The 27,714-nt window shown below is 46.3% G+C and overlaps 1 protein-coding gene across 8 annotated transcripts in view; it reads left to right on the forward strand.

The window, feature by feature from the left end:
* The first annotated feature begins 14,799 nt into the window (after nt 1–14,799).
* The window catches only part of LOC137369775 (cathepsin Z-like), a 66,293-nt gene continuing 53,378 nt past the window's right edge, over nt 14,800–27,714 (forward strand). For 7 of the 8 annotated variants that reach the window (XM_068031221.1, XM_068031225.1, XM_068031219.1 and 4 more), the window contains exons 1-3: nt 14,800–14,957; nt 24,368–24,531; nt 26,456–26,635. In XM_068031221.1, coding sequence (XP_067887322.1) covers nt 14,821–14,957; nt 24,368–24,531; nt 26,456–26,635 — 481 coding nt within the window. In that variant the 5' untranslated portion in view covers nt 14,800–14,820. The remainder of the gene's footprint in view (nt 14,958–24,367; nt 24,532–26,455; nt 26,636–27,714) is intronic. The other variant, XM_068031220.1, reaches the window with a different exon arrangement.

Genomic DNA, 27,714 nt, shown 5'->3' on the forward strand with positions numbered 1-27,714 from the left:
GTCCTCCTCGCTCCCGCTCTTTTAAACTCCGTCACTCTCCGGATCCTCCTCCTCTCTCCCGCTCTTTTAAACTCCGTCACCCTCCGGATCCTCCTCCTCTCTCCCGCTCTTTCAAACTCCGTCGCTCTCCGGATCCTCCTCCTCTCTCCCGCTCTTTTAAACTCCGTCGCTCTCCGGATCCTCCTCCTCTCTCCCGCTCTTTTAAACTCCGTCACTCTCCGGGTTCTCCTCCTCTCTCCCGCTCTTTCAAACTCCGTCGCTCTCCGGATCCTCCTCCTCTCTCCCGCTCTTTCAAACTCCGTCACTCTCCGGATCCTCCTCCTCTCTCCCGCTCTTTCAAACTCCGTCGCTCTCCGGATGCTCCTTCTCTCTCCCGCTCTTTTAAACTCCGTCACTCTCCGGATCCTCCTCCTCTCTCCCGCTCTTTTAAACTCCGTCGCCCTCCGGGTCCTCCTCCTCTCTCCCGCTCTTTTAAACTCCGTCGCTCTCCGGATCCTCCTTCTCTCTCCCGCTCTTTTAAACTCCCTCACTCTCCGGGTCCTCCTCCTCTCTCCCGCTCTTTTAAACTCCGTCGCTCTCCGGGTCCTCCTCCTCTCTCCCGCTCTTTCAAACTCCGTCGCTCTCCGGGTCTTCCTCTCTCCCGCTCTTTCAAACTCCGTCACTCTCCGGGTCCTCCTCTCTCCCGCTCTTTCAAACTCCGTCACTCTCCGGATCCTCCTCCTCGCTCCCGCTCTTTCAAACTCCGTCACTCTCCGCGTCCTCCTCTCTCCCGCTCTTTCAAACTCCGTCACTCTCCGGATCCTCCTCCTCGCTCCCGCTCTTTTAAACTCCGTCGCTCTCCGGATCCTCCTCCTCTCTCCTGCTCTTTCAAACTCCGTCGCTCTACGGGTGCTCCTCTCTCCCGCTCTTTCAAACTCCGTCACTCTCCGGATCCTCCTCCTCTCTCCCGCTCTTTCAAACTCCTTCACTCTCCGGATCCTCCTCCTCTCTCCCGCTCTATCAAACTCCGTCGCTCTCCGGATCCTCCTCCTCTCTCCCGCTCTTTCAAACTCCGTCTCTCTCCGGATCCTCCTCCTCGCTCCCGCTCTTTCAAACTCCGTCACTCTCCGGATCCTCCTCCTCTCTCCCGCTCTTTCAAACTCCGTCACTCTCCGGATCCTCCTCCTCTCTCCCGCTCTTTCAAACTCCGTCACTCTCCGGATCCTCCTCCTCTCTCCCGCTCTTTCAAACTCCGTCTCTCTCCGGATCCTCCTCCTCGCTCCCGCTCTTTCAAACTCCGTCACTCTCCGGATCCTCCTCCTCTCTCCCGCTCTTTCAAACTCCGTCACTCTCCGGATCCTCCTCCTCTCTCCCGCTCTTTCAAACTCCGTCGCTCTCCGGATCCTCCTCCTCTCTCCCGCTCTTTCAAACTCCGTCACTCTCCGGATCCTCCTCCTCTCTCCCGCTCTTTCAAACTCCGTCACTCTCCGGATCCTCCTCCTCTCTCCCGCTCTTTTAAACTCCGTCGCTCTCCGGATCCTCCTGCTCTCTCCCGCTCTTTCAAACTCCGTCACTCTCCTGATCCTCCTCCTCGCTCCCGCTCTTTTAAACTCCGTCACTCTCCGGATCCTCCTCCTCTCTCCCGCTCTTTCAAACTCCGTCACTCTCCGGATCCTCCTCCTCTCTCCCACTCTTTCAAACTCTGTCGCTCTCCGGGTCCTCCCCGCTCCCGCTCTTTCAAACTCCGTCACTCTCCGGATCCTCCTCCTCTCTCCCGCTATTTTAAACTCTGTCACTCTCCGGATCCTCCTCCTCTCTCCCGCTATTTTAAACTCCGTCACTCTCCGGATCCTCCTCCTCTCTCCCGCTCTTTTAAACTCCGTCACTCTCCGGGTCCTCCTCTCTCCTGCTCTTTCAAACTCCGTCGCTCTCCGGGTCCTCCTCTCTCCTGCTCTTTCAAACTCCGTCGCTCTCCGGGTCCTCCTCTCTCCCACTCTTTTTAAATTCTGCTGCTCAATGCCAGTTGTGATTTTGGTCAGGGCCGTGCGAATATTTTGGCAGGGGCTGAAACCTGATTGGAGAGATTTTTGGGCAAGATGTGCATGGATTTCATGAGGCAACATGTTCAGGGAGTTTGGAGAGGAAAGGGACGTTGGAGATGCAGTTATCGCGCACAGTGAGGTTGAGGGTTGTTCTTTTGAGCAGGAGTGATGATGGTGGTTTTGAAAAAGAGGGGATAGTACCGAGGAGAAAGAACCATTTGCAATATCTGCTAGCATGGGAAACAAGGGTGAAGTTGGGTGGTCAGCAGTTTATTGGAAATGGAGTTAAGTTTGTGGGGAACTTGTTTCGTCGGTGAGATGAGCTTGGAGAGGGCATGAAACAGAGATGCCCCGCCTCTCTCGATGAGGGGCTAATAAAACAGCACTGTGGACAATAGAGACAAAACACACTGGGCTAATAAAACAGACAGAAGGAATTGAAGAGAAAGATACATATACAACCAGCGACACAATAATGTCACAGGTACGAAAGAATAAATATTCAATCATTGACTATGAGCAATACCATGTGTGAACTATTAGTATTTAAAAGATACTGATCTTCTGCATTTTGTGATGTATTGAATATTTTGGAATTTTGTCTATCTTTAGGCGAGTTGAAGAGGAACACTGTAGAGCTTTCACTTCGAAAACTAAAGGATATGTGATAAATGTGTCAGCATGAAACCCTCTGATCACCAGTTATTTTTATTCATTCACAGGGGACTGAATTTTATGAGCGTGCCACAAATTGCGGCGGGGAGCTCTGATCTCAGCGGTCCGCTCGTGCGGATCTGACGTCGCTGAGCCCCCACAATATTTCGCATGGGGACTCATTTAAATGGAGGGGGTAGAGCAGCCGCTCCCGATGATGTAGAGGGGGCAGCTGCTCCAATCCCAGCAATGGCGTCCGGGGCGACGCACAGACACTGGTGCCATTTTAAAAGGGCTGCAAGCCCTTACTGGCAATTGTAATTTTTAAAGGGACATGGAGGGCAAATGAAAAGTGAAATCTTTATTAACCAATCAAAGCTCCTCTCCCACCCCCCACTGACCAGTTAATATATTTAACACACATAAAAAAACTTTTCTTCCCATCACCAACTTTGCCTCCCCGAACTTTGCAACCTTTGCCCTTCAACCCCTTCCCACCATCCCCTCAGCTAATACTAAGGGTAAGGGGAGGCAGTGACGTATTGGTATTGTCACTGGACTAGTAACCCAGAGACCCAGGTATTTCTCTGGGGACATGGGTTCGAATCCCACCACAGCCGAAGGTGGAATTTGAATTTAATTAATAAATCTGGAATTAAAAGCTAGTCTAATGATGGCCATGAAACCATTGTCGATTGTTGTAAAAACCCATCTGGTTCACTAATGTCCTTTAGGGAAGGAAATCTGCTGTCCTTACCTGGCCTGGCCTACATGTGACTCCAGATCCACAGCAATGAGGTTGACTCTTGCATGCCCTCGAAATGGCCTAGCAAGCCACTCAATTCAAGGGCAATTAGGGATGGTCAATAAATGCTGGCCTGGCCTGCAATGCCCACATCCCATGAAAGAATTAAAAGAGTGTTTTCCCCACTCCCCCCTCCCCACGAGTGTCATACCTCGGAACTCCGAATGGCCGCTGGGACAAGGTAAGTTAATTTGCATGTTTTTAAGCTAATTTCAATATTAAAATGAGGGCCCCACCACCGAGCAGTAGGCGGGCCGCACCGAGGCCTCACCGCCACCGGTAAAATGTGGCGGGGTGTTCTCGGCGTGGGGGTTGTGGCGGGCCTCTACTGGAAAGGCCCCCCCCATCCCCCGCCACAACCCCCAACATGGAGAGCTCATAACATTCAGCCCAAGATGTGGGCAACACTGGTAAGCCCAGCATTTATTGCCCTTGAGAAGGTAGTGATGAGACACTTTCTTAAATACAACTGAGTGGCTTGCTAAGCCATTTCAGAGTAAAGCGTGGCTACTCAACCCGAACCCGACCAGACCTGACGACATGTGTCGAGTTTTGGGTCAGGTCGGGTCTCTCTTCTGGGTCCAGCATTCGGGCTTGGGTCAAGTTGGGCTGGACGTGGCCAGTGCTGCCTTGCGTCGGGAAGTAATCTTCAAATGAACATTCAGGACGTCAAGGTGGGAAACGTGCAGTGCTCTGAAATCTTCACTATTCTTCTTGTTTGAAGACGTGTCTCGGTAGCCTCCAGGTGACAGCTGTGATCTTATTACAGACACCCTCACATGAATATTGAGGTGTGAAATGCTCAACTGCACTTACCCCAGCAGCTCAGAGCGCACCGGCCTCACAAGTCTCTTTCACTAGATGTTTCATTTAGCCCGTTTTAGTGCATGTGTGTGTTTTTTTTTTAAAGAGAGCGGTTCTCTGTCCTTTTAAAGCCAGTGAGACAGCGCCAAATTGTGGAGAAAAGACTGAGTGCCTGAGAGACAGTAAGAAGGGGGAGTCTGGAGCCTACTTTTAGTTTGACAGCGACGAGAGAGAGAGAGAGACTGAGATCAAGACAAACAGAAATCAGAGGTGAGAGTGTGGTGGTGGGGGTTGGGGAAGGAGGGGAAAGAAACAGAAGTTCCGACATAAAGCACCCGAGTGAAATTAACCTAACCCCTTACACTCTGAAATCTATCAAGTCTGGGAGAAACTGACAAGCCCAGGGAAGATACCAGTAACTGCAGTAAGTACAAAAACATCAACTGAGTTCTTGCTTTAATCTATACTTGGCCCAAGGATTTAAAATGATCTGGAAATAGAGAGATTAAACTTCCCAACCTGAGTTCTCCGCAGAGATTTTTTTTGTCAATGACATCGGAACTTGATACAGTTCAGAAGCTTGTTGGTTACATTGCATGATTTCCTGAAGTGGATACTTTTTTTCCCGCGAGTGCTCAGGGTCACGGCGCCTTTGCCTGTTTGAAATCAGTGTTTGTTGTTTTTTAAACTTTATGATGTTAATTGAACACGAGTACATCAACAACTGACACCTGTATTCGATCACGGTCAAACAAAAAAAATCTCTGTGGAGAACTCAGGTTGGGAAGTTTAATCTCCCTATTGCCTGGATGGGTGCAGTTTCAACAACACTCAAAAAGCCCGACACCATCCAGGACAAAGCAGCCTGCTTGACTGGCATCCCATCCACCACCTTCAACATTCACTCCCTCCACCACCAGTGCACAGTGGCAGCAGTGTGCACCATCTCCTAGATGCACTGCAGCAACTCGCCAAGACTCCTTCGACAGCACCTTCCAAACCCGCGACCTCTGCCACCTAGAAGGACAAGGGCAACAGCTGCATGGGAACATCACCACCTGCAAGTTCCCCTCCAAGTCGCACACCATCCTGACTTGGAACTATATCGCCGTTCCTTCACTCACGCTGGGTCAAATCCTGGAACTCCCTTCCTAACAGCACTGTGGGTGTACCTACCCCATATGGACTGCAGCGTTTCAAGAAGGCAGCTCACCACCACCTTCTCAAGGGCAATTAGGGATGGGCAATAAATGCTGGCCGAGCCAGCGACACCCAGATCCCCCCAGTGAATAACAAAGAAAACGCCAGACAAGGAGGAAAATGGAAAGACAGAAATGCAGAGACAGAGAGAGAGGTAATGAATGATAAAGCACGTTGGGAATGAGAGAAGTTCAATCAAATAGAGGAGGAGAATGACACCTTCAGACACAAAAAAGAGTGATCGGAGTTAAAACCATGGAAATAAGAGGTATTTAAAGAGAGAAAGATAGAGAAACTCAAAACATGCTGTAAAGAGAAAAATGAAGACATAGGGATATGGAGTCAGAGGAAAAGTTCAGGATCATTTGGAGATAGAAAAGCAGAAAACAACAGGGAAAGAGAGATAAAGATGAAGGGACAGAATTCGAGGACAGTATTAAATACTTTATTTCAATTGGTACTACTGAGCAGGATCGTGTCTAAACTACCCCGATGGAAGCTTGAAACTGTGTAAGCCTCTATCATGGTAAAACCCTTATCCATGCTATTGTCATCCCCAGAAATGATTACTCACTGGCCTTCCTTTGTTTGTCCTTTGTAAACTCAAGTTTGTCCAAAACAGAACTGCCTGCCTTTTATCCCACAAAAAAAGCCACTCGTCATTCACCCTCATAACCCAACACTGGCATCCTGTCCCTTAGCGCAATAACAAGAGATGTATCCCAGGCTGTTATGTGAGGCAAGGGAGGAGATAGTCGGGGCTCAGACACAAATTTTCAAATCCTCTCTGGGCACAGGAGAGGTGCCAGAGGACTGGAGGACAGCGAATGTGGTACCATTATTCAAGAAGTGTAGCAGGGATAAACCAGGTAATTACAGGCCTGTGAGTCTAACATCAGTGGCAGGGAAACTATTAGAAAAAATTCTGAGGGACAGGATTAATCTCCACTTGGAGAGGCAGGGATTAATCAGGGATAGTCAGCATGGCTTTGTCAGGGGGAGATCGTGTTTAACTAACTTGATTGAATTTTTCGAGGTGGTGACTAGATGTGTAGATGAGGGTAAAGCAGTGGGTAAGGGGAGGCAGTGGCGTAGTGGTATTATCACTGGACTAGTAACCCAGAGACCCAGGGTATTGCTCTGGGGACATGGGTTCAAATCCCATCACAGAAGGTGGAATTTGAATTCAATTAATAAATCTGGAATTAAAAGCTAGTCTAATGATGGCCATGAAACCATTGTCAATTGTTATAAAAACCCATCTGGTTCACTAATGTCCTTTAGGGAAGGAAATCTGCTGTCCTGACCTGGTCTGGCCTACATGTGACTCCAGACCCACAGCAATGTGATTGACATTGCCCTCTGAAATGCCCTCGCAAGCCACTCTGTTGTATCGAACCACTACAAAGTCAATAAAAAGGAATGAAACCGGATGGACCACCCGGCATCGACCTAGACACCGGAAATGATAATGGCAAACCCAGCCCTGTCGACCCAGCAAAGTCCTCCTTACTAATATCTGGGGGCTTGTGCCAAAGTTGGGGAGCTGTCCCACAGACTAGTCAAGCAACAGCCTGACATAGTCATACTCACGGAATCATACCTTACAGACAATGTCCCAGACACTGCCATCACCATCCCCGGGTATGTCCTGTCCCACCGGCAGGCCAGACCCAGCAGAGGTGGTGGCACAGTGGTATACAGTAGGGAGGGAGTTGCCCTGGGAGTCTTCAACATCGACTCTGGACCCCATGAAGTCTCATGGCATCAGGTCAAACATGGACAAGGAAACCTCCTGCTGATTACCACCTACCGCCCTCCCTCAGCTGATGAGTCAGTACTCCTCCATGTTGATCACCACTTGGAGGAAGCACTGAGGGTGGCAAGGGCACAGAATGTACTCTGGGTGGGGGACTTCAATGTCCATCACCATGAGTGGCTCAGTAGCACCACAGAGGGACCTTGGTGTACTTGTCCATAGATCACTGAAGGCAGCAGCACAGGTAGATAAGGTGGTTAGGAAGGCATATGGGATACTTGCCTTTATTAGCAGAGGCACAGAATATAAGGGCAGCGAGGTTATGGGAGGTGTATAAAACGCTAGTTAGGCCACAGCTGGAGTACTGTGTACAGTTCTGGGCACCACAATATAGGAAGGATGTGATTGCACTGGAGAGGACGCAGAGGAGATTCACCAGGATGTTGCCTGGGCTGGAGCATTTCAGCTATGAAGACAGACTGAAAAGGCTATGGTTGTTTTCCTTAGAGCAGAGAAGGCTGAGGGGGGACATGATTGAGGTATACAAAATTATGAGGGGCATTGATAGGTTCGATAGAAAGAAACTTTTTCCCTTAGCAGAGGGGTCAATAACCAGGGGGCACAGATTTGAGGTAAGGGGCAGGAGGTTTAGCGGGGATTTGAGGCAAAAAAAAGGAATGGAGATGACGGGGGGGAGGGGAACCATAACATCACGAGGGAAGGGGGGTGGAGTGCCTGTCGCCTTCCTGATGCCATGGAATTTAGTTCAATTGAGACCCTTAACTGGCCAATGAATGATGACTTCAGGGCCTCTTCCCACCACTGCTGGCATTTTACCAGCGGTGAGGGATCTGCCCAGTTACTCCAGGCTGCCTCTGTGTGGCCTGGTGGAGGAGGGCCCTCCTATGTGGGAAATCTGTAGCCCATGGAGGGCTGCCAGTAGCAGAAAGCTCCCCCACCCCCCCACCCCGCCCTCAACTACCCATTTCCCTACCCCTCTCTGGGGCCTGCCTGACTGGCCCCAGAGACCCCAACCCCAATTACCTGGATCCCGGGGTCTCCTCCATGTTCACTATTGCAGGCCTCCTCCAGTACCGACATTGGCCACAGCTCCTGGTGGTGCTGCTGGTACCACTGAGTTGCCAGCCCTCTGATTCGCTGGCACCTCTGGAGGCAGGAGTCTGTCTCTTAAAGGAACAGCATCCTCAATGTTGGGAAGTTAACTGGCTGCCCATGGAATTTGGCTGGGGGTCCAAAAAAGGGCCGAGGTGTGTTCGCTCCCCACCCCCCCAGGCCTTCTGGTCCGTTGCCGGGAACCCCACCGTCGAGGTAAAATTCAGCCTGATGTTGCACAAATGTATGTTATTAGGAAAGGCAGCAGCAACACTCCCATTGATTCTTTTACCAATTCTGAGTACACCCACAGCAACAGATGGCCAAAACGGGGAAGATGTTTGGTCCTGAAAGTTAATTCTCAGCAGGCAGCCACACCACAGATCCACCAACTCCTCTTCTGTTTTTCCACTTCAGCAACAAGATGACGTAGCAAATGTTGAAAATGGATGCTGAACCCAATTGTACTTAACCGTGTTTATATTTTCAAGATAAACACTAACGTGCTCTGCCAATGTTGCAAGTTGAGCAATGGCCCTTTCCTTCACACACTCAACTATCATTGTGTTTGCATCCAGAAATTCAGTTAGTCGTGGGAACATGTCCGAAACTCCATTGCTCAGTCATACTTTTCGAAATCTCAATTTTGTTCCTAAATGTTGCAGTCCTAGAGTCATAGAGTTATATAGCACAGAAACAGGCCCTTCGGCCCATCGTGTCTGTGCCGGCCATACAGCACCCAACTATTCTAAATCCCACATTCCTGTCTCACTTTGAGTATTGTATTAATAGATTCAACATACTTAACAGGTGAAAAATGTTAGCAAGTTATTCATGTTTCGTTATCCATAATTGGTCAGCTAGTGCAGATTCTGCACACAAAGAAAAGCTAGCAGCTCTTTACGAAGCTCAAAAACTCTTTCTAGGACTCTGCCACGAGAAAGACGACATACTTCAGAGTGAAACAATAATTTTTCGTGTCCAGCACCCACTTCTGAATACAGCTTTGCAAACAGATGTCAGTTTACAGATCTGGACTTCACAAAATTCACAGTCTTCACAGCTGCGTTTAACACAGTAGATAATTCAGGTTCCTGTCTTTTTGAAACAAGGGCTTGGTGATGTCACGATTAACTGTGGGTTTACATCTTTTATTGTCGCAACAACACCAGTCCTATTGCCTATCAAAGTGGCCGTACTGTATGAGCAAAGAGAAACACAGCTCTCCCACTTAAACAATTCTGATTCCATGAAATTATCCAGTAACTTGAATATTTTCTCATCTATTGCTCGTTCTAGTAACACCTGACAAAAAAAAACTCTTTTAAAATGTCCCCCAGCCAAACATAGTGAACATAATGTAACAATTACGCTGTACTACCACTGTCAGTTATTTCATCGAACTGAATTGCAAACTACTCACATTCATGAAGTCTTTCTGTCAATTGGTATTTTATATCTCTTGATTCTTCCACTAACCGTGTCATCAGAAAGTGGGATGGCCTTTAACTTTTGCACCACGTCTTCACTCACCATCGTTTTGCACATTTCTACAGCAGCTGGAAGAATCAGCTCCTTTCCGATAGTGTGGCTTTTCTTGCTTTTAGCAATTTGCAATGTTGTTACGAAGGATGTTTTCAGGGCCTTTTCCATAACCAATGTAATAGTTGTTATTTGAGTTTTCTGACAAAGTCTTTCAATTTGCCTTTATATTCCAGATGTCTAGTAGTGAGGTGTTGCTTTAGTTTTGCAGGTTTCACTGCTTCATTGGATAAAATTTGTCAGCACCAAACCCATTGTGGTCACCCATCACTAAGCTCCATAAATCCAAATTCTATATAACTCTCCTCATACTTTCTGTCCTTTGCTTGCTTCTTGCTATTGAATGCAACACTGCCCATAGTTTCAGCTGACATACTGCAATGGCAGGATGAGGGCTTCAAACACTTTTCCATTTTAATGTAATTTACTCACATACTTATGAAGCTACTGAGCACAGCGAAGTCCTGACCAACAGTCTCCCACAGAAGGCTAACCACTGTGATGTCTTCGGGACTTGAGTGAGGTTTAGCCAAGTTTGTATAGTATATGAGGCAAAGACAGAGGACAAAGGCTGGAATTTTACGTCCCCCCAAAAGAGCGGGCTGGTGGCTGGGGCATAAAATGGAGTGGGAGGCCAGGGGGTGCGCCCTTCCCAACGTTCCCTCGCCTCCGCTGCCAATTTACGCAGGGCGTTGGCAGTGAGAAATGGTCCGCCCGCCCCAGGCCAATCAAGGCCCTTAAGTGGCCAATTAACCGCCACAGGTATTTTATCCTTGGCTGAGGCCTCAGAAAACCCGCCTGATAAAACTAGGCAGCCTTCTGGCGGTCTGGGGGAACCTCCTGTTCGGGCACCCTGTGCCCCATGGAGGGCTGCCCCCGAAGCACAACCACCCCCAATGCACAACACGCCTCCGCCCCCGCCTAACTGACTCCCCTTGTCTCGCTGGGGCCCGACCTGGTTGCTCCCGGCAAGGACCCAAAAACCTACCCCTTTTCCAGGGCCGTCCATCATCTTCCTCCTGTAGCTGGGTGTAGTCCCAGCAGTGGCCACTGCTCCCGGTGGTGCTGCTGGGACAAGGAGCTGCTGGCCCACTGATTGGCCAGCAGCTCCATTAGGCGGGACTTCCTGCCTCAATGAGGTGGAAGTCCCGTCCAAGTCCAAGTAAGGGCCTGGGGACTGTAAAATCCAGTCTGGATCCACAGGTCCGGCGGAGGCGGGATCACCACCAACTTTTCCGCTGGTGGACGGGTCCCCGCCCACTGTAAAATCCAGCAAAAAGACTGCAGCAGCTGAACATAAAGGCTTCTCCTATAACAGCCTCTAGAGTACACAATGCAATTGCATTTTCAAAATACTACAACTCTTTACAGAGGACCAGCAGCAACTGGCTTTATTTTACAGTAAAGTTATCAGATGCAAGACATCAATTTAAACTCACAGCATGCAGTATAATTCCTGACTAGTCCAAAGATCCTGATCAGCTAAGGTTTAGATGCTTTATATCGGAGCAGACATTTTCCTATCAGCTGCTGTAGCCAAATCCTTTTGTTTATTTTCTTTGCTGCTCAATCCAGCAGGATGGGGTGTGGGGCCACGTTCAAACTGACTGCATGTGACCAGAATGTACTCCTTAGATTGGTTCTTGATAAGACATTGTACGGTGATTGGATGAGGAACTTATCTGTCCTTAGCAAAACTTTTCTGAAAGAATGTAAGTGCAGTGATGGTTGTGAGTGAGGAGGTGCTCATGGGAGTGATGGGCAGTCACTGCAATAATGGTTTAACTCACAGGCTTGCAGACATGCTGCTAATGACTGAACTTATTCAACAGACACTCCCAGAGAGTCTGGGGGTCCCTGGACCCCAGTTTGAGACCCACTGCTCTAGGGCATGAAATTGAAGATGGAGCCAATTCACTTTGCTGACTAGTGCTTATTTTATCACATACACATTCTGGCTGCTCATTCTGTAGATGCAACCAAACCACAGAAGAAAGTTATAGACTTAACTAGTGTTTGTAGCACTGTACACTCTTTTGCAGCTAATAAACAAGTTCCAACTGACTCTTTCATTTATGGTAAACTGCTGCATGGATCTGTATGTATCGTTCAATAATGATCTATTACAAAAGGAAGACACTATGAATTCTGTAATATAAACAGGAAATGGTGGAACTACTGAGCTGGTCTGGGTACATATGTGGAAAGAGAAACAGAGTTTATGTTTTGGCTCCTTCTTTTAATCTTTCTTGGAATGTGAGTGTCACTGACAAGACCTAATTGCACTTGACCAACTGAGTGGCTTGCTAAGCCAGAGGGCAGTTAAGAGTCAACCACATTGCTGTGGGTCTGGAGTCACATGTAGTCCAGACCAGCTAAGGACGGCAGATTTCCTTCCCTAAAGGACATGAGTGAACCAGATGGGTTTTTACAACAATTAATGATTTACAACCATTACTGAGACTAGCTTTCAATGTCAGATTATTTGTTAGTTAATTGAATTTAAATTCCACCAGCTGCTGTATTAACACTCTCTCCTGACTAATGCTTTGTCTTTTACTATCATTATTACCACTCCCTTTGCCTTTTATTCCGTGACATCTCTGTCATTTAATCTCTCCTCCCTATGCCCTATTACACACCTCTTTTGTTCTTCTTCCCCCACCACCCTTCCACTTGCTTAAAGCCTATTACATTTCTAACCTTTGCCAGTTCTGATGAAAGGTCACAGACCTGTTTCTCTCTCTGCAGATGCTGCCTGACCTGCTGAGTTAGTTGTATATGTGTGCCTTACTGAATAAAAGTGCTGCCTGCACAGTCTGAGTCAACCAAAACCACATTGTAACGCCAACTAATAACATGACCAGATAAAGGGAAAGAAAAGAACAGATATCGAAAACTATGTAACACGTTGTGATCAAAATGTAACAGAAAAGCAGGATGAACCTAGTTGGAAATGTATGAACTAATGGACCTCAAGGTTAGTATGGACTGTTTGTGCGCCAAGGGCACATTGTTTTGTGCAAATACGGCAGCATCGACAAATGAAATGGGAGGACCAACTGGAACAGCGATATGTATGAGCTAACCAATCAGTGCACAGGAGGAGCCACTGGCTATGAAGATTAAAAGGACAGACCCGGAGAGGTTCAGTGCACAGATCTGAAGAAGACTAAGGGAGAGACAAGAGGAGTCATGAGCCGCCTGTGCCACTCGAGCTGGTGGAGAGTAAAGGCCACCTGGACCATGATATCAACTGCCTTGGATTTGTTAAGTATTGCATTTTGCCTTAATAAACCATCCTGATATCAGTATATCAGGAGTCTCCTTGTCCAAATTCTTATTGTCTGGCCCAAGAACAAATTATAAGTAAGGTTCTAAATCTTACAATTGCATTCTCAGTATCTTGCTGAATCTTACAGCTTCTACGTATTATTCAATCTGAAAATAAATCTGACTTAGTTTTAGCTTGTGAAAACTGGTGTGACGTGACATTTGCTTCATTGAGGCAGATGAATTTGTTGGACATCCCATATGATCTCCAGTGTTTAGAGGGTAATTATTAATCATATAAAGAAGCCAGTTTTAGTTCATAGGAGACTCAGCCCCTTATGGAAGTTGACCTTTGTCATTGTAGGAAAGCATGAACTTTTACAGTGCTCCCAAAATGCCCCAGTTTGTGTTGACTATGACTGGGTCAACATGTGTAACAGGAGTTTTTGGATTTGACACAAGGCTCCTTATTCTTGGTGAGTACAGTGTAGTGGCAGATTAACAGTGCAGATCTCCTGATGCTTTGGGGGTAAACACAATGCCTCAGGTGCTATCGTGCCACTCAGACCAGGGAGGTCCAATCCATGCTTCATTGACAGATCTCAGCTGGGATGACAATAGAGCTGTAATAACCCGTGTCAATGTCCCTGTGATAGAAGCATGTCAAAAGAACAAGCAGGGTTCCTGCTCCTAATTGCTATATGACAACCCCTGCACTAAAGTGCACACATGGAGATGTCAAGTGAGAGAAGGGTTGGGTTCAGCCTGATTGCTGCTTCTCAGGTGGAATACCTGTTGCACTCAATGTCATGGCTCATATGCTGGATGAATATTTGTGACAGGTGCTGAAGGTTGCAGCACCTGCGAAATCTCAGCCCAGTAAAACCCAGTAACTTCAGGCTGGAGCAGAGGTGAGATAAAACGAGGAGAAATGTCATTACACAGTGAATTGTTATGATCTGGAATGCACTGCCTGAAAGGGCGATGGAAGCAGATTCAACAGGGAATTGGATATGTACTTAAATGGGGAAAGGGTTGCAGGGCTTTGGGGAAAGAGCAGGGACTGTTTCGAAAGCTCTGCCAAAAAGCCTGCACAGAGACAAATGGGCTAAATGGTCTCCTTCTGTGCTGTATCATTTTCCAAGTCACTGGAAACTTTATCAATTTGATCTCTGGGCCAGCAGCACCATACCCATTGGAGGTTAGAAGAATGAGAGGTGATTTTATTGAAACTGAGATTCTGAGGGGACTTGATAGAGTGGATGCTGGGGAGACTCGAACTAGAGCACACAGTTTAAGAAGGAAGTCTACCATTTAAGACAGAGATGAGCAGGAATCTTTTCCCTCACAGGGTTGGGAGTCTGCGGAATTCTCTTCCCAAGAAAGTAGCAGAGGTGGGTCATTGAATTTATTCAAGGCTGAGTTACATAGATTGTTGAGAAACAAAGGAGTCAAGGGTTGCAGACAGGAAAGTGAAGTTGAGACCTTATCGATCGTATGGAATGGCGCAGCAAGTCTGAAGGGCTCAATGTCCTAATCCTGCTCCTATGATTCCTGGGCTCCTCTCCAATTTTCCTTCTCCATCAGCTGATCTGCTGCATTTCCATGTGACTCCCTCTCTCCTCCTCCTCTCCATCAGGAATATTATTATGGCGTCTCAAGGTCGTCAGTTTTTCTCTCTGATTCTCTTTCTGTACTTATTGCTTGGGACAGCGGAGCGATTCTTTAACCCTGATCTACCATGTCACAAACCGCTGGCAGCAGCAGGGACAACCCGCAGTGTCAAGTAAGGCGAATGAAGACATGCCGATTGTGATCGTCGCTGATGCGGGGGCGGGGAGTCTGGTCCCAAAGGAACCGGGGGCGGCGAGCGCGGTGTTGGGGCGGAGAATGTGGTGCCGGGGAGCCCGCTGGCGGGGCGAGGAGTTTGTTGGCGGGACTTTCACTCAGCTGCTGCATTGCAGTAACAGGGACTTCACTCACTCACCTCCCGCGCTCCTGCTCCAGCAAAATTAGGTGCATGTGAGGCGGATCCAAGCTCCTTGTCCCGGGCCCTCCCCGTGAAGGGAAGCCGTGTTTTAATCCCGCGAGCACGGGGAGAGCTCCAGATTCAGAGCGACAATCTACTGTTCTTTGTTCATTCACTCACTAACCCACTCAATCAGTTACTCTCACTTTCCTCTCCCTCACCCCTTCACACATTCCCTCAGTCACTCACACTTGCTCACTCATCCACTCACACCCTCATTTCCAGAACTGATGATGAAAGGTCACTGACCTGAAACATTAACTCTATTTCTGCCTGACCTGCTGAGTATTTCCAGCACTTTCTGATTTTATTTCATATTTTCAACAGTGTCTATCCCAGCTTTGAGTTCTAAGTATGCTTTCAGAAATATACCTGGCTTAGAAAGTCCTGTCTGTCAGCTGTTGTAAAACTCCTGGAATTTGTGGTTTTCTTCCATGAGTCTCTCTCCGCTTCTCAAAATCAGTCCTTCTTCTTCCTTCTTTGGCCTGCTTATCTTGCGAGACAATGGGTAAGCGCCTGGAGGTGGTCAGTGGTGTGTGGAGCAGCGCCTGGAGTGGCTATGAAGGCCAATTCTAGAGTGACTGGCTCTTTCACAGGTGCTGCAGAAAAATTTGTTTGTCGGGGTTGTTACACAGTTGGCTCTCCCCTTGCGCTTCTGTCTTTTTTCCTGCCAACTGCTAAGTCTATTCGACTCGCCACACTTTAGCCCCGCCTTTATGGCTGCCCGCCAGCTCATGGCGAACGCTGGCAACTGACTCCCACGACTTGATCAATGTCACAGGACTTTATGTCGCGTTTGCAGACGTTTTTAAAGCGGAGACATGGACGGCCGGTGGGTCTGATACCAGTGGCGAGCTTGCTGTACAATGTGTCTTTGGGGATCCTGCCATCTTCCATGCAGCTCACATGGCCAAGCCATCTCAAACGCCGCTGACTCAGTAGTGTGTATAAGCTGGGGATGTTGGCCGCCTCGAGGACTTCTGTGTTGGAGACACGTTCCTGCCACCAGATGCCAAGTATTCTCCGGAGGCAGTGAAGATGGAATGAATTGAGACGTCGCTCTTGGCTGACATAAGTTGTCCAGGCCTCGCTGCCATAGAGCAAGGTACTTATGACACAGGCTTGATACACTCGGACTTTTGTGTTCCGTGTCAGTGCGCCATTTTCCCACACTCTCTTGGCCAGTCTGGACGTAGCAGTGGAAGCCTTTCCCATGCGCTTGTTGATTTCTGCATCTAGAGACAGGTTACTGGTGATAGTTGAGCCTAGGTAGGTGAACTCTTGAACCACTTCCAGAGCGTGGTCACCGATATTGATGGATGGAGCATTTCTGACGTCCTGTCCCATGATGTTCCTTTTCTTGAGGCTGATGGTTAGGTCACATTCGTTGCAGGCAGCCACAAACCTGTCGATGAGACTCTGCAGACACTCTTCAGTGTGAGATGTTAAAGCAGCATCGTCAGCAAAGAGGAGTTCGCTGATGAGGACTTTCCGTACTTTGGACTTCGCTCTTAGATGGGCAAGGTTGAACAATCTGCCCCCTGATCTTGTGTGGAGGAAAATTCCTTCTTATTTTATTTATTTATTTTTATTTAGAGATACAGCACTGAAACAGGCCCTTCGGCCCACCAAGTCTGTGCCAACCATCAACCACCCGTTAATACTAATCCTACACTAATCCCATATTCCTACCACATCCCCACTTCTTCTGAAGACTTGAACACATGTGAGAGCAGCAGGGAGAAAAAGATCCCAAAAAGTGTGGGTGCGAGCACACAGCCCTGTTTCACGCCACTCAGGATAGGAAAGGGGTCTGATGAGGTGCCGCTATGTTGAATTGTGCCTTTCATATTGTCATGGAATGAGGTGATGATACTTAGTAGCTTTGGTGGACATCCAATCTTTTCTAGTAGTCTGAAGAGACCACGTCTGCTGACGAGGTCAAAGGCTTTGGTGAGATCAATGAAATCAATGTAGAGGGGCATCTGTTGTTCGTGGCATTTCTCCTGTATCTGACGAAGGGAGAACAGCATGTCAATGGTCGATCTCTCTGCTCGAAAGCCACACTGTGCCTTAGGGTAGATGCGCTCGGCCAGCTTCTGGAGCCTGTTTAAAGCGACTCGTGCAAAGACTTTCCCCACTATGCTGAGCAGGGAGATTCCACGGTAGTTGTTGCAGTCACCGCGGTCACCTTTGTTTTTATAGAGGGTGATGATGTTGGCATCGTGCATGTCCTGAGGTACTGCTCCCTCTTCCCAGCACAGGCAAAGCAGTTCATGGAGTGCTGAGAGTATAGCAGGCTTGGCACTCTTGATTATTTCAGGGGTAATGCTGTCCTTCCCAGGGGCTTTTCCGCTGGCTAGAGAATCAATGGCATCACTGAGTTCCGATTTTGTTGGCTGTACGTCCAGCTCATCCATGACTGGTAGAGGCTGGGCTGCATTGAGGGCAGTCTCAGTGACAACATTCTCCCTGGAGTACAGTTCTAGGTAGTGCTCAACCCAGCGGTCCATTTGCTTGCGTTGGTCAGTGATTATGTCCCCTGATTTAGATTTGAGGGGGGCGATCTTCTTGATGGTTGGCCCAAAAGCTCTCTTAATGCCATCATACATTCCTCTGATGTTTCCGGTCTGAGGCCAGCTGAATATGACTGCATAGGTGTTGCCAGTAGTCATTTGCGCAGCGCCTGGCTGTTCTTTGTGCAGCGCTTCTGGCTGCTTTAAGTGCTACGGATGTTAACTCGCTGGGGGCTTTCTTGTAGTTCAACAGTGCAATGCGCTTAGCGGCTATGACAGGTTCCAGCTCTTCAGTATGAGGTTGAAACCAGTCTGCATTCCTCTTCGCACGTTTGCCGTAGGTGGTCAAAGCTGACTCATAGATGGCGTCTCTGATGTGGGCCCACTTGGTCTCAGCATCCCCTGTGGGAGTGTTTTGAAGGGCTGTTACAACAGTAGAACATAAACTATTAAGTGAATATATTAAACAGACAATTAATAGACTGAAACACAATTATCTATTCGCTGTAGAAAGTCTATTTTTGAAAGTAGAGAGTCACAATCTAATGGTGAGTTTATCTACTATAGTGTATTTTTATATCGACATATTCCATTTCTTGACAACTTTTGTGATGGAGAGATCAAGCAAGTCTATTGCACGGGGAAAGAGTGGGGAGTGAGACTAATTGGATCTTTCAAAGAGCCGACACAAGCACAGTGGAACGAATGGTCTCCTCTGTGCTGCATGAAACTATGATTCTATGATTTTTTTTCTATGAAGTTGGTAATGTGGTAGATTATCAACTGCAAACCTGCTCAATGAACGGATCCTATCACTACAATACCTTCCACCGGTTGCTCTGGCTGGTTTGAATTTTCCTAACTTAACACCCAGATTCAAAAATAATTGGTTGTCATATTTTTAACTGAACAAATCTCACAGCTTTTGTTTGATCGAAAGTATGTTGCCTTTTGCCTTCGAACCTGCAATCTGAGCGGTCTTGCAGCATTTGGTCCAAATTTTGCTGGGAAATGGGGTTGTGTTTCTTTGAATTACAGCTGGCTTTGAGGTCTTGTGACTGGATTTAAAGAGAGGACAATCAAGCCAGAAGTACTGCAATTTTGAACTCAATCCTAATGAGTGTCACTGAAGTGGAGCTTGTGGTGATCAAAGCTATATTCATTCTTCAGATGACAGTGCATCACCACTTCCGTTTTGGAAACCACGATGATCATTTTCTATCCGTGAAGGACAATGCTCCATTGCAACAGAAGCACACTTTTCAAGTTGACTGTAATCATAAAAGGGAATCACGGAGTGATGCAGCACAGTGATGCAGGCCCACTGTGTCTGTGCTAGCTCTTTGAAAGAGCTATCCAATTAGCCCCATTCCCCTGCTGTTTACCATAACCCTACAAATTTCTGCTTTTATATTTTATCCTCTTCAAGTTTTTAAGGGATTGTAGTCAGCAAATGCATTTCTTTATCACTAGGTGTTGCTTCATTAGTACTCACATAACACCTTTTTCATACTATAACAAGCTTTCCTTTATGGTTGTAGCTGGTGACTTATATAAACCACTGGATGTTCCACCCTAGGTCAATACCCTGGCTCATCAAAGCTCTGATGTCTCTATCTGATAGGTCAGTGGGAACTGTGAATGTTAGAGAGTACTGGGCTCTGCACATGGCATTTGTCAGACTTGCAAAATCATTTTTTGCCTCAATGGACCAGACGAGGTTAAGGAAAGAATTTGCATTTATATAGAGCCTTTCACAACCGCAGGACATCCAAAAGTGTTTTGCAAATAATGAAGTATTCTTGAAGTGTAATCGCTGTTGTAATGCAGCGAATGTGCACACAGCAAGCTCCCACACACAGCAATTCGATTCATGATCTGATAACCTGTTTTTCAATGATGTTTCTTAAGAGATAAATTTTGATCAGGACATTGGGAAAACATCCTACCTTTAAGTGTATAGCGTTGTGGGATCTTTTACATCCATAGAAACTTAGAAAAATTATAGCACTAAAGGAGGCCATTCAGCCCATCATGTTTGTGCTGACCAAAAAGAACTATCCACCCAATTGCACTTTCCAGCTCTTAGTCCATAGCCCTGTAGGTTACAGCACTTTAAATGCATATCTAAGTACTTTCTGGATGCAATGAAGGTTTCTGCCTCTATCACCCTTTCAGGTAGTGAGTTCCATACCCCCACGACCCTCCTGGTGAAATAGTTCTCCTCAACTTCGCTCCAATCCTTCTACCAATTACTTTAAATCTATGCCCCCTGGTTATTAAATCCTCTGCTAAGGGAAATAGGTCCACCTGAGAGGACTGATGGGGCCTCGGTTTAACATCCCAGTTCTTGAGATTCTGCTTCATGCTGGAGAGTGTAGCATATGAATTGGTGTGCTGTTAAACCCCTGTATCAACCTGTTTATCAGAGGGTGGTATGGATTTCATCGACGTTTTTATTTGGCACGGTTGCCATTATTGGGAGACTAAGTATGAAGCAAAATTAGTTCCTTGATCAGACAAAATTTCTACTGGGAATTCAGTGCAAGTGAATGTGACATCTGCATGCCTGGATGTGAAGGCTACCACATCTGGATAACTGGAAATGTAGTCTCCAGTGGTTAATGTGTACTGTTCCCTGATTGACTTTTAATGAACATAGAACTAAAATATCAAAGGTCACTCTTTTGAAACACTCATTAAATAATAGGTATGGGCTACAATGGAGCTTTGTCACAGTTCTAGATTTACATGAACTTTGACATTTTTCACATCTTAACAAAATTCAACATGTGTCTTTAGAGATTGTAGGAGAGTGAAACTGCTTAGCAACCTGTATTTTGTACATTTTACCCCCTGCAAGAAGGATATGATAATCAAACCTTTTGTAAATCTTTTGATGTGCTTTTGGCACCATTATTTGTCATAACTCTTACAGTTGCTGCCCCTCACAGGTTTGGGGTTGCAAAGCCAGACTAAAGGTGTCCTCATAATTGTCCAGCCTGTTGGTTCAGGCTCTGTGTCTCAGGTGCTGTCAAAGGCTTGAGCTTGTACCCCTTGTAATTTTTAGTCAGTCTGCTAAGCCTCTGCCAACTCTTGGTGGTCTAGAATTACCTAGGTTTTCCTGGTTGACTGCTTCTCATAAAATATTGCATGCAGAAGTGTTTTTCTCATAAAGTTACATGGCTTGACATCAACATTATGTCGTGGCAGTCTCCTTACCCCCAAGGCCTGGCCGTAGTACCACTAAATTGAACCAACTTGACTTGGCAGCCTTCACCTGCCTGTGAGTCACCATTAAAGCTTTCTTAGCTAAACTGGTTTAGGTGTTCCCATTATTGAAATCATGGCACAAAAGATCCTCAAAAGGTACCAGGATGGATAGTTCTAGAAACATAGAAACATAGAAAATAGGAGCAGGAGTAGGCTATTCAGCCCTTCGAGCCTGCTCCGCCATTTATTATGATCATGGCAGATCAACTCAGTAACCTGTTCCTGCTTTTGCCCCATACTCTTTGATCCCTTTGGACCCAAGAGCTATATCTAACTCCTTCTTGAAAACATACAATGTTTTGGCCTCAGCTGCTTTCTGTGGTAGCGAATTCCACAGGCTCACCACTCTCTGGGTGCAGAAATTTCTCCTCATCTCAGTCCTGAAAGGTTTACCCGTATCCTTAGACTATGACCCTTCGTTCTGGACTCCTCAACCATCGGGAACATCCTTCCTGCATCTACCCTGTCAAGTCCTATTAGAATTTTATAGGTTGGCTATGACGGATTGGGAAAAATTACTTTAAGGGATGACGGTGGATAGGCAATGGCAAACATTCAAAGAGCGCATGGATGAACTGCAACAATTGTTTATTCCTGTCTGGCGCAAAAGTAAAACGGGAAAGGCAGCCAAACCATGGCATACAGGGAAATTAGAGATAGCATTAGATCCAAGGAAGAGGCATACAAATTCACCAGAAAAAACAACAGACCTGAGGATTGGGAACAGTTTAGAATTCAGCAAAGGAGGACCAAGGGATTGATTAAGAAGGGGAAAACAGAGTGCGAGAGTAAGCTTGCAGGGAACATAAAAACTGATTGTAAAAGTTTCCATAGGTATGTGAAGAGAAAAAGATTGGTGAAGACAAATGCCCTTACAGTCAGAAACAGGGGAATTTATTATGGGGAACAAAGAAATGGCTGACCAACTAAATACATACTTTGGTTCTGTCTTCACAAAGGAGGACACAAATATCATACCAGAAATGTTGGGGAACACAGGGTTTAGTGAGAGAGAGGAACTGAAGGAAATCAGTATTAGCAGAGAAATGGTGTTGGGGAAATTGATGGGATTGAAGGCCAATAAATCCCCAGGGCCTGATGGTATGCATCCCAGAGTACTTAAGGAAGTGGCCCTCGAAATAGTGGATGCATTGGTGGTCATCTTCCAAGATTCTATAGACTCTGGAACAGTTCCTGCAGATTGGAGGGTAGCTAATGTTCGCCCATTATTTAAAAAGGGAGGTAGAGAGAAAGCAGGGAATTATAGACCAGTCAGCCAGACGTCGGTAGTGGGGACAATTCTAGAGTCCATTATCAAAGATTTTATAGCAGAGCACTTAGAGAACAGTGGTAGAATCGGGCAGAGTCAGCATGGATTTACGAAAGGGAAATCATGCTTGACAAATCTACTAGAATTCTTCGAGGATGTAACTAGTAGAGTTGATGAGGGGGAGCCAGTGGATGGGGTTTATTTGGACTTTCAGAAGGCTTTCGACAAAGTCCTACATAAGAAATTAGCATGTAAAATTAAAGCGCATGGGACTGGGGTAGTGTATTGCGATGGATAGAAAATTGGTTGGCGGACAGGAAACAAAGAGTAGGGATAACTGGGTCTTTTTCTGAATGGCAGGTAGTGACTAGTGGGGTACCACAGGGATTGGTGCTAGGACACCAGCTATTCACAATATATATTTCATTTATTTATTTGGAGATACAGCACTGAAACAGGCCCTTTGGCCCACCGAGTCTGTGCTGACCAACAACCACCCATTTATACTAATCCTACATTAATCCCATATTCCCTACCACATCCCCACAATTCTCCTACCACCTACCTACACTAGGGGCAATTTACAATGGCCAATTAACCTATCAACCTGCAAGTCTTTGGCTGTGGGAGGAAACCGGAGCACCCCGCGGAAACCCACGTGGTCACAGGGAGAACTTGCAAACTCCGCACAGGCAGTACCCAGAACTGAACCTGGGTCGCTGGAGCTGTGAGGCTGTGGTGCTAACCACTGCGCCACTGTGCCGTCCCTATATATATTATATATTAATGATTTAGATGAGGAAACTAAATGTAATATCTCCAGATTTGCAGATGACACAAAACTGGGTGGGAGGGTGAGTTGCGAGGAGGATGCAGAGAGGCTTCAGGGTGATTTGGACAAGTTGAGTGAGTGGGCTAATGCGTGGCAGATGCAGTATAATGTGGATAAATGTGAGGTTATCCACTTTGGTAGCAAAAACCGGAAGGCAGATTATTATCTTAACGGCTATAAACTGAGAGAGGGGAATGTGCAGCGAGACCTGGGTGTTCTCGTACACCAGTTGCTGAAGGTAAACATGCAGGTCCAACAGGCGGTAAAAAGGGCAAATGGTATGTTGGCCTTCATAGCGAGAGGATTCGGGTACAGGAGCAGGGATGTCTTGCTGCAATTATACAGGGCCTTGGTGAGACCACACCTGGAATATTGTGTGCAGTTTTCGTCTCCTTATCTGAGGAAGGATGTTCTTACTATAGAGGGAGTGCAGCGAAGGTTTACCAGACTGATTCCTGGGATGGTGGGACTGACGAATGAGGAGAGATTGAGTCAGTTAGGATTATATTTGCTGGAGTTCAGAAATATGTCTTTGTGCCCAATCTAAGTGGTCCCCTACCATTGACCAGTGGTAGATCAGCTGACCCAGTAGGATTATGAATGTGGGTTGTCATCCACCTTAAGTATTGGTTGTCAAGTAGGTTGTGTGATTGTTCCAATTTTAGGATATGCCCAGTCGAAAAAGGACTTGCATAGATGTAGCGATTTTCCTGACCTCAGAACATCCCATCGTGCGCCACAGGCAACAAATTACGTTTGAGGTATAATCACTGATGTGTAACACTTGTCCTTCAGTTGTTTATGAATTTATTAGGACTGGCTGTAGGAATGCATCAGATCTCATTGTAACATTCCACATGGCCTGCTGTCTTTTAATTTTATAATTGCTACCTTGGCCTATTCATTGTTTACAACGTGTGTTGGTTACACTTTGGGCACCTGATATCTCGCTTACTCTGTTTTTTTTACACTCTATGCAACCTCTAGGCTCTCAGTGGCTCTGTATACACAATAAGCTTGGTTTGTCTCCCACCACCTGACTGCTAGGAATCCGACTACTTCCAGTTCCTTTGTGACAGTCCAAAATTAAAAAGACAGAATTGTGGGATAGATGAATGTTCTTGGTAAGACAGCACTTATAAGAACTGTTCCGGTGGTGGGGAGGGATTAAATAGGTATGGTTAGATTATTGTTCCTCTTTTGAATTAATGTTTTTTTTTAGGTTGAATGGGCTTTCTGTGTTTCATGCTTTCTTGTGTAAAATATCTCTTTCCAGGACTTATGCTCGTCCTTATGAATATCTTAACGTCTCCGAGTTGCCAAAGGTCTGGGATTGGCGCAATGTGAATAACACAAACTATGTCGGTATCACCCGTAACCAGCATATTCCCCAATACTGTGGCTCATGCTGGGCCATGGGAACAACTAGTGCACTTGCAGGTGAGTCTAAGCTGCAACTCATTCCCAGTATCTGTTTTCCCACCCAGCTCTCCTCACTATTTATTAAAGTAAGCAGCTGTGATATGAAGTAAAGACAGAAATGCTGGAAATACGTTTTGGAGAGAGAAAGAAAATTATCATTTCAGATCGATGGCCCTTCTTCAGAAATGGAAAAAATTCGAGATGTGACTGATGTTTAGCAAGTATACAGGCAGGGAAAGGGGGAGAGAAGGGAGGAACAAAAGGGAAAATCAGTGATAGGATGGAAAGCAGGAGAGATTAAATAACCAAAGGGACAATGGTGCAAGGCAAAAGGAGATGGTAATGGGACAAGTAAAGAAACAAAATATGTGTCTATAGAAGCTGTAAATGACAGTAATAGTAGCTGTTGTCTAAAACAATGGGAGCAGAGGTTATGATCTGAAATTGTTGAACTCAATGTTGAGTCCAGAAGGTTGTAAAATGCTTCATCGAAAGATGAGGTGCTGTTCCTCGAGCTTACATTAAACTGTGACATGATGGCAATTAGAAGAGAGGATAACTGAAGACTTGGGGATGAAATTGGATCATTTTATGATAGATCAGTAATTGGAGGACACATGTTTCAAGCTGTATCCCATGAAATATTTAATTTAGTTGAAGGGAGTTATGAAATGTGAAGATTGAGATCCTTTACCGTTGGGTTTGGAGTCCAGAGGATGTACACTGCAGTGTATTTCATATAGCCGATAGCAGCGTGTTCCACTGTGGATATCTTGCATGAGGTATCCTGATTTTTCTGTGTACCCTGACCCTGGAGATTAAGTATTTAATAATATTGTTACAATCAGGTGAGAAGGGGTCTGGGGGTGGGGGGGGGGGGGGGTTCCCTCTCAGCCTTTGCCTGGTTTAACCGTAACATGGTTTAATTTGAATACACGGTGTTTTTAGCTCCCCCTTAGTGAATCCTTGTTCACTGCTCCAATTGTAAGGCAACAAAATCAAACAGGTTTCCCTAGATTTAAACAAGAAAGGTGGAAGTTGATTAATTTTAAACTCTAATCCGATTAACAACTACGAATATGTGATGTGACCACACTAGCATGCATACGCGATAAACACACACGCAGATAGAGATAGAAAAAGTAGAAGGACAAAGGGGAAAAGTTTGAGGTAGTTACAGTCCTTTTAAGTTCAATGTGGAGTCTTTGGTTGCCGGTACGTTTTGCAATTCGTTGGAGCCCAGTTCACGCTTCAACTTGTTCCGATGTAGGAGTCTTTTCTCTTTTGAGGTTTATGTGTCTTCCGTGGGTCTGGTGGTTTGGGAGAAAGTGAGAGACAGAGAGTGCGAGAGAGAGAGACAGAGAGGCTTCCTTGTTCCAGCCTCAGTTACACACTGCCTTCTGAATTCAAACTGTTTTGTGGCTAGTTCAAAAAACCTGGACCAGCCAGTTAGTCATGTGACCAGTAGGTTTAACCAGTCCTGGCTCTGTGGATTGTATCATCTTAGCAGGGCTAGGAATGCACTTCCTTACACCTTCAGTATCTGGTGATCAAAATCCATTTGGGTTCATTGGAGCAGGGAATAGCTCTTTGTCTCCACAAGCACTGTCTCTTAGTATGCAAATGTCCTTCCAGCCCAGTGTCTGGTGATCTTCAACAGTCATTTCTTCACTCCAGCAACAGTTTAAAATCAATGCTCACATGACAAAATTAATATGCCTCATTCTTGGCAGGGGGGGGGGAGCTGCATGACAATATACACTAATAAAAAGAAAGATTTGCATTTATGTAGCGTCTTTCACAACCTTAGGAAGTCTCAGTGCTTTACAGCCAATGAAGTACGTTTTGAAGTGCAGTCTGTGTTGTAATGTAGGAACGTAATGGATTCGTCTTAGAAAAAAGTTTTGGGATGCAGGAGTCTGCTTTTACTTGGTTTCCACAGATCGTATAAATATCAAGAGGAAAGGTGCTTGGCCATCTGCATACTTGTCTGTCCAGAATGTCCTAGACTGTGGTAATTCTGGCTCTTGCTATGGGGGAGACCATTTGGCAGTTTGGAGGTACGCTCATGATAACGGAATACCAGATGAAACCTGCAATAACTACCAGGCTAAGGACCAAGGTACGTTCTGGGCCCCTCTCAACTCTCCTTTGAATAAAAAGCCTGAATTTCCTTCACAGGTACACAAGTATTTTTAAATTGACTTAAAATATCAGTATTACTAATACTTCGATGTTTTATTGTAGCTGTTCTTGGTCCATAGCTGAAAACTAAGAAAGTCCATACAAATGTTACATAGAATTACACAGATTACAGCACAGAAACAGACCATTTGGCCCAACTGGCCCATGCTGGGGTTTATGCTCCACATGAGTCTCCTTACCCCCACCCCCCACACCACCCCCGCCACTTCATCGAACCCTATCAATGTATCACTCTATTGCTTTCTTAATGAATGACCTCTTTGTGTTTGCAATACAATGTAACCTTTGGGGCTGCAAAACAGGCGGTGGTGGATTGACCATTTTTAAAAATTCGTTCATGGGATGTGGGCGTCGCTGGCTAGGCCAGCATTTATTTGCCCTTGAACTGAGTGGCCATTTCAGAGGGCATTTAAGAGTCAGCCACATTGCTGTGGGTCTGGAGTCACATGTAGGCCAGACCAGGTAAGGACGGCAGATTTCCTTCCCTAAAGGACATTAGTGAACCAGATGGGTTTTTACAACAATCGACAATGGTTTCATGGTCACCATTAGATTAGCTTTTTAATTCCAGTTTTTTTTATCAATTGAATTCAAGTTTCGCCATCTGCCATGGTGGGATTTGAACCCATATGCCCAGAGCATTAGGCTGCGCCTCTGTTTACTAGTCCATTACATTATCACTACGCCACCACTTGCCTCCCAGGCTGTTATACACCCAGCCTGATTTTCCTGAAATTGGGCAGTGGGAAACCCATCTGATGGATTTGTACCCCTCCCCCAACTGCCACATAGGCCAGAATTTTATGTTGGGTGGGAGGCCCTGCCCACTGGCCAAAAGGTTGGGGGCAAGCCCACCTCCACCGGGCCTGGGGAGCCACACCGGGATTTTTTGCTCCCAGGCCCTGAATTGGTTTTGAGCGGGACTTCCACCTCCTTGAGGCAGGAAGTCCCGTCTAATGGAGCTGCCGACCAATCAGCGGGCCGGCATCTCTTAGC

The sequence above is a fragment of the Heterodontus francisci genome, chromosome 5 (assembly GCF_036365525.1).
Source record: "Heterodontus francisci isolate sHetFra1 chromosome 5, sHetFra1.hap1, whole genome shotgun sequence".
Lineage (NCBI taxonomy): Eukaryota > Metazoa > Chordata > Chondrichthyes > Heterodontiformes > Heterodontidae > Heterodontus > Heterodontus francisci.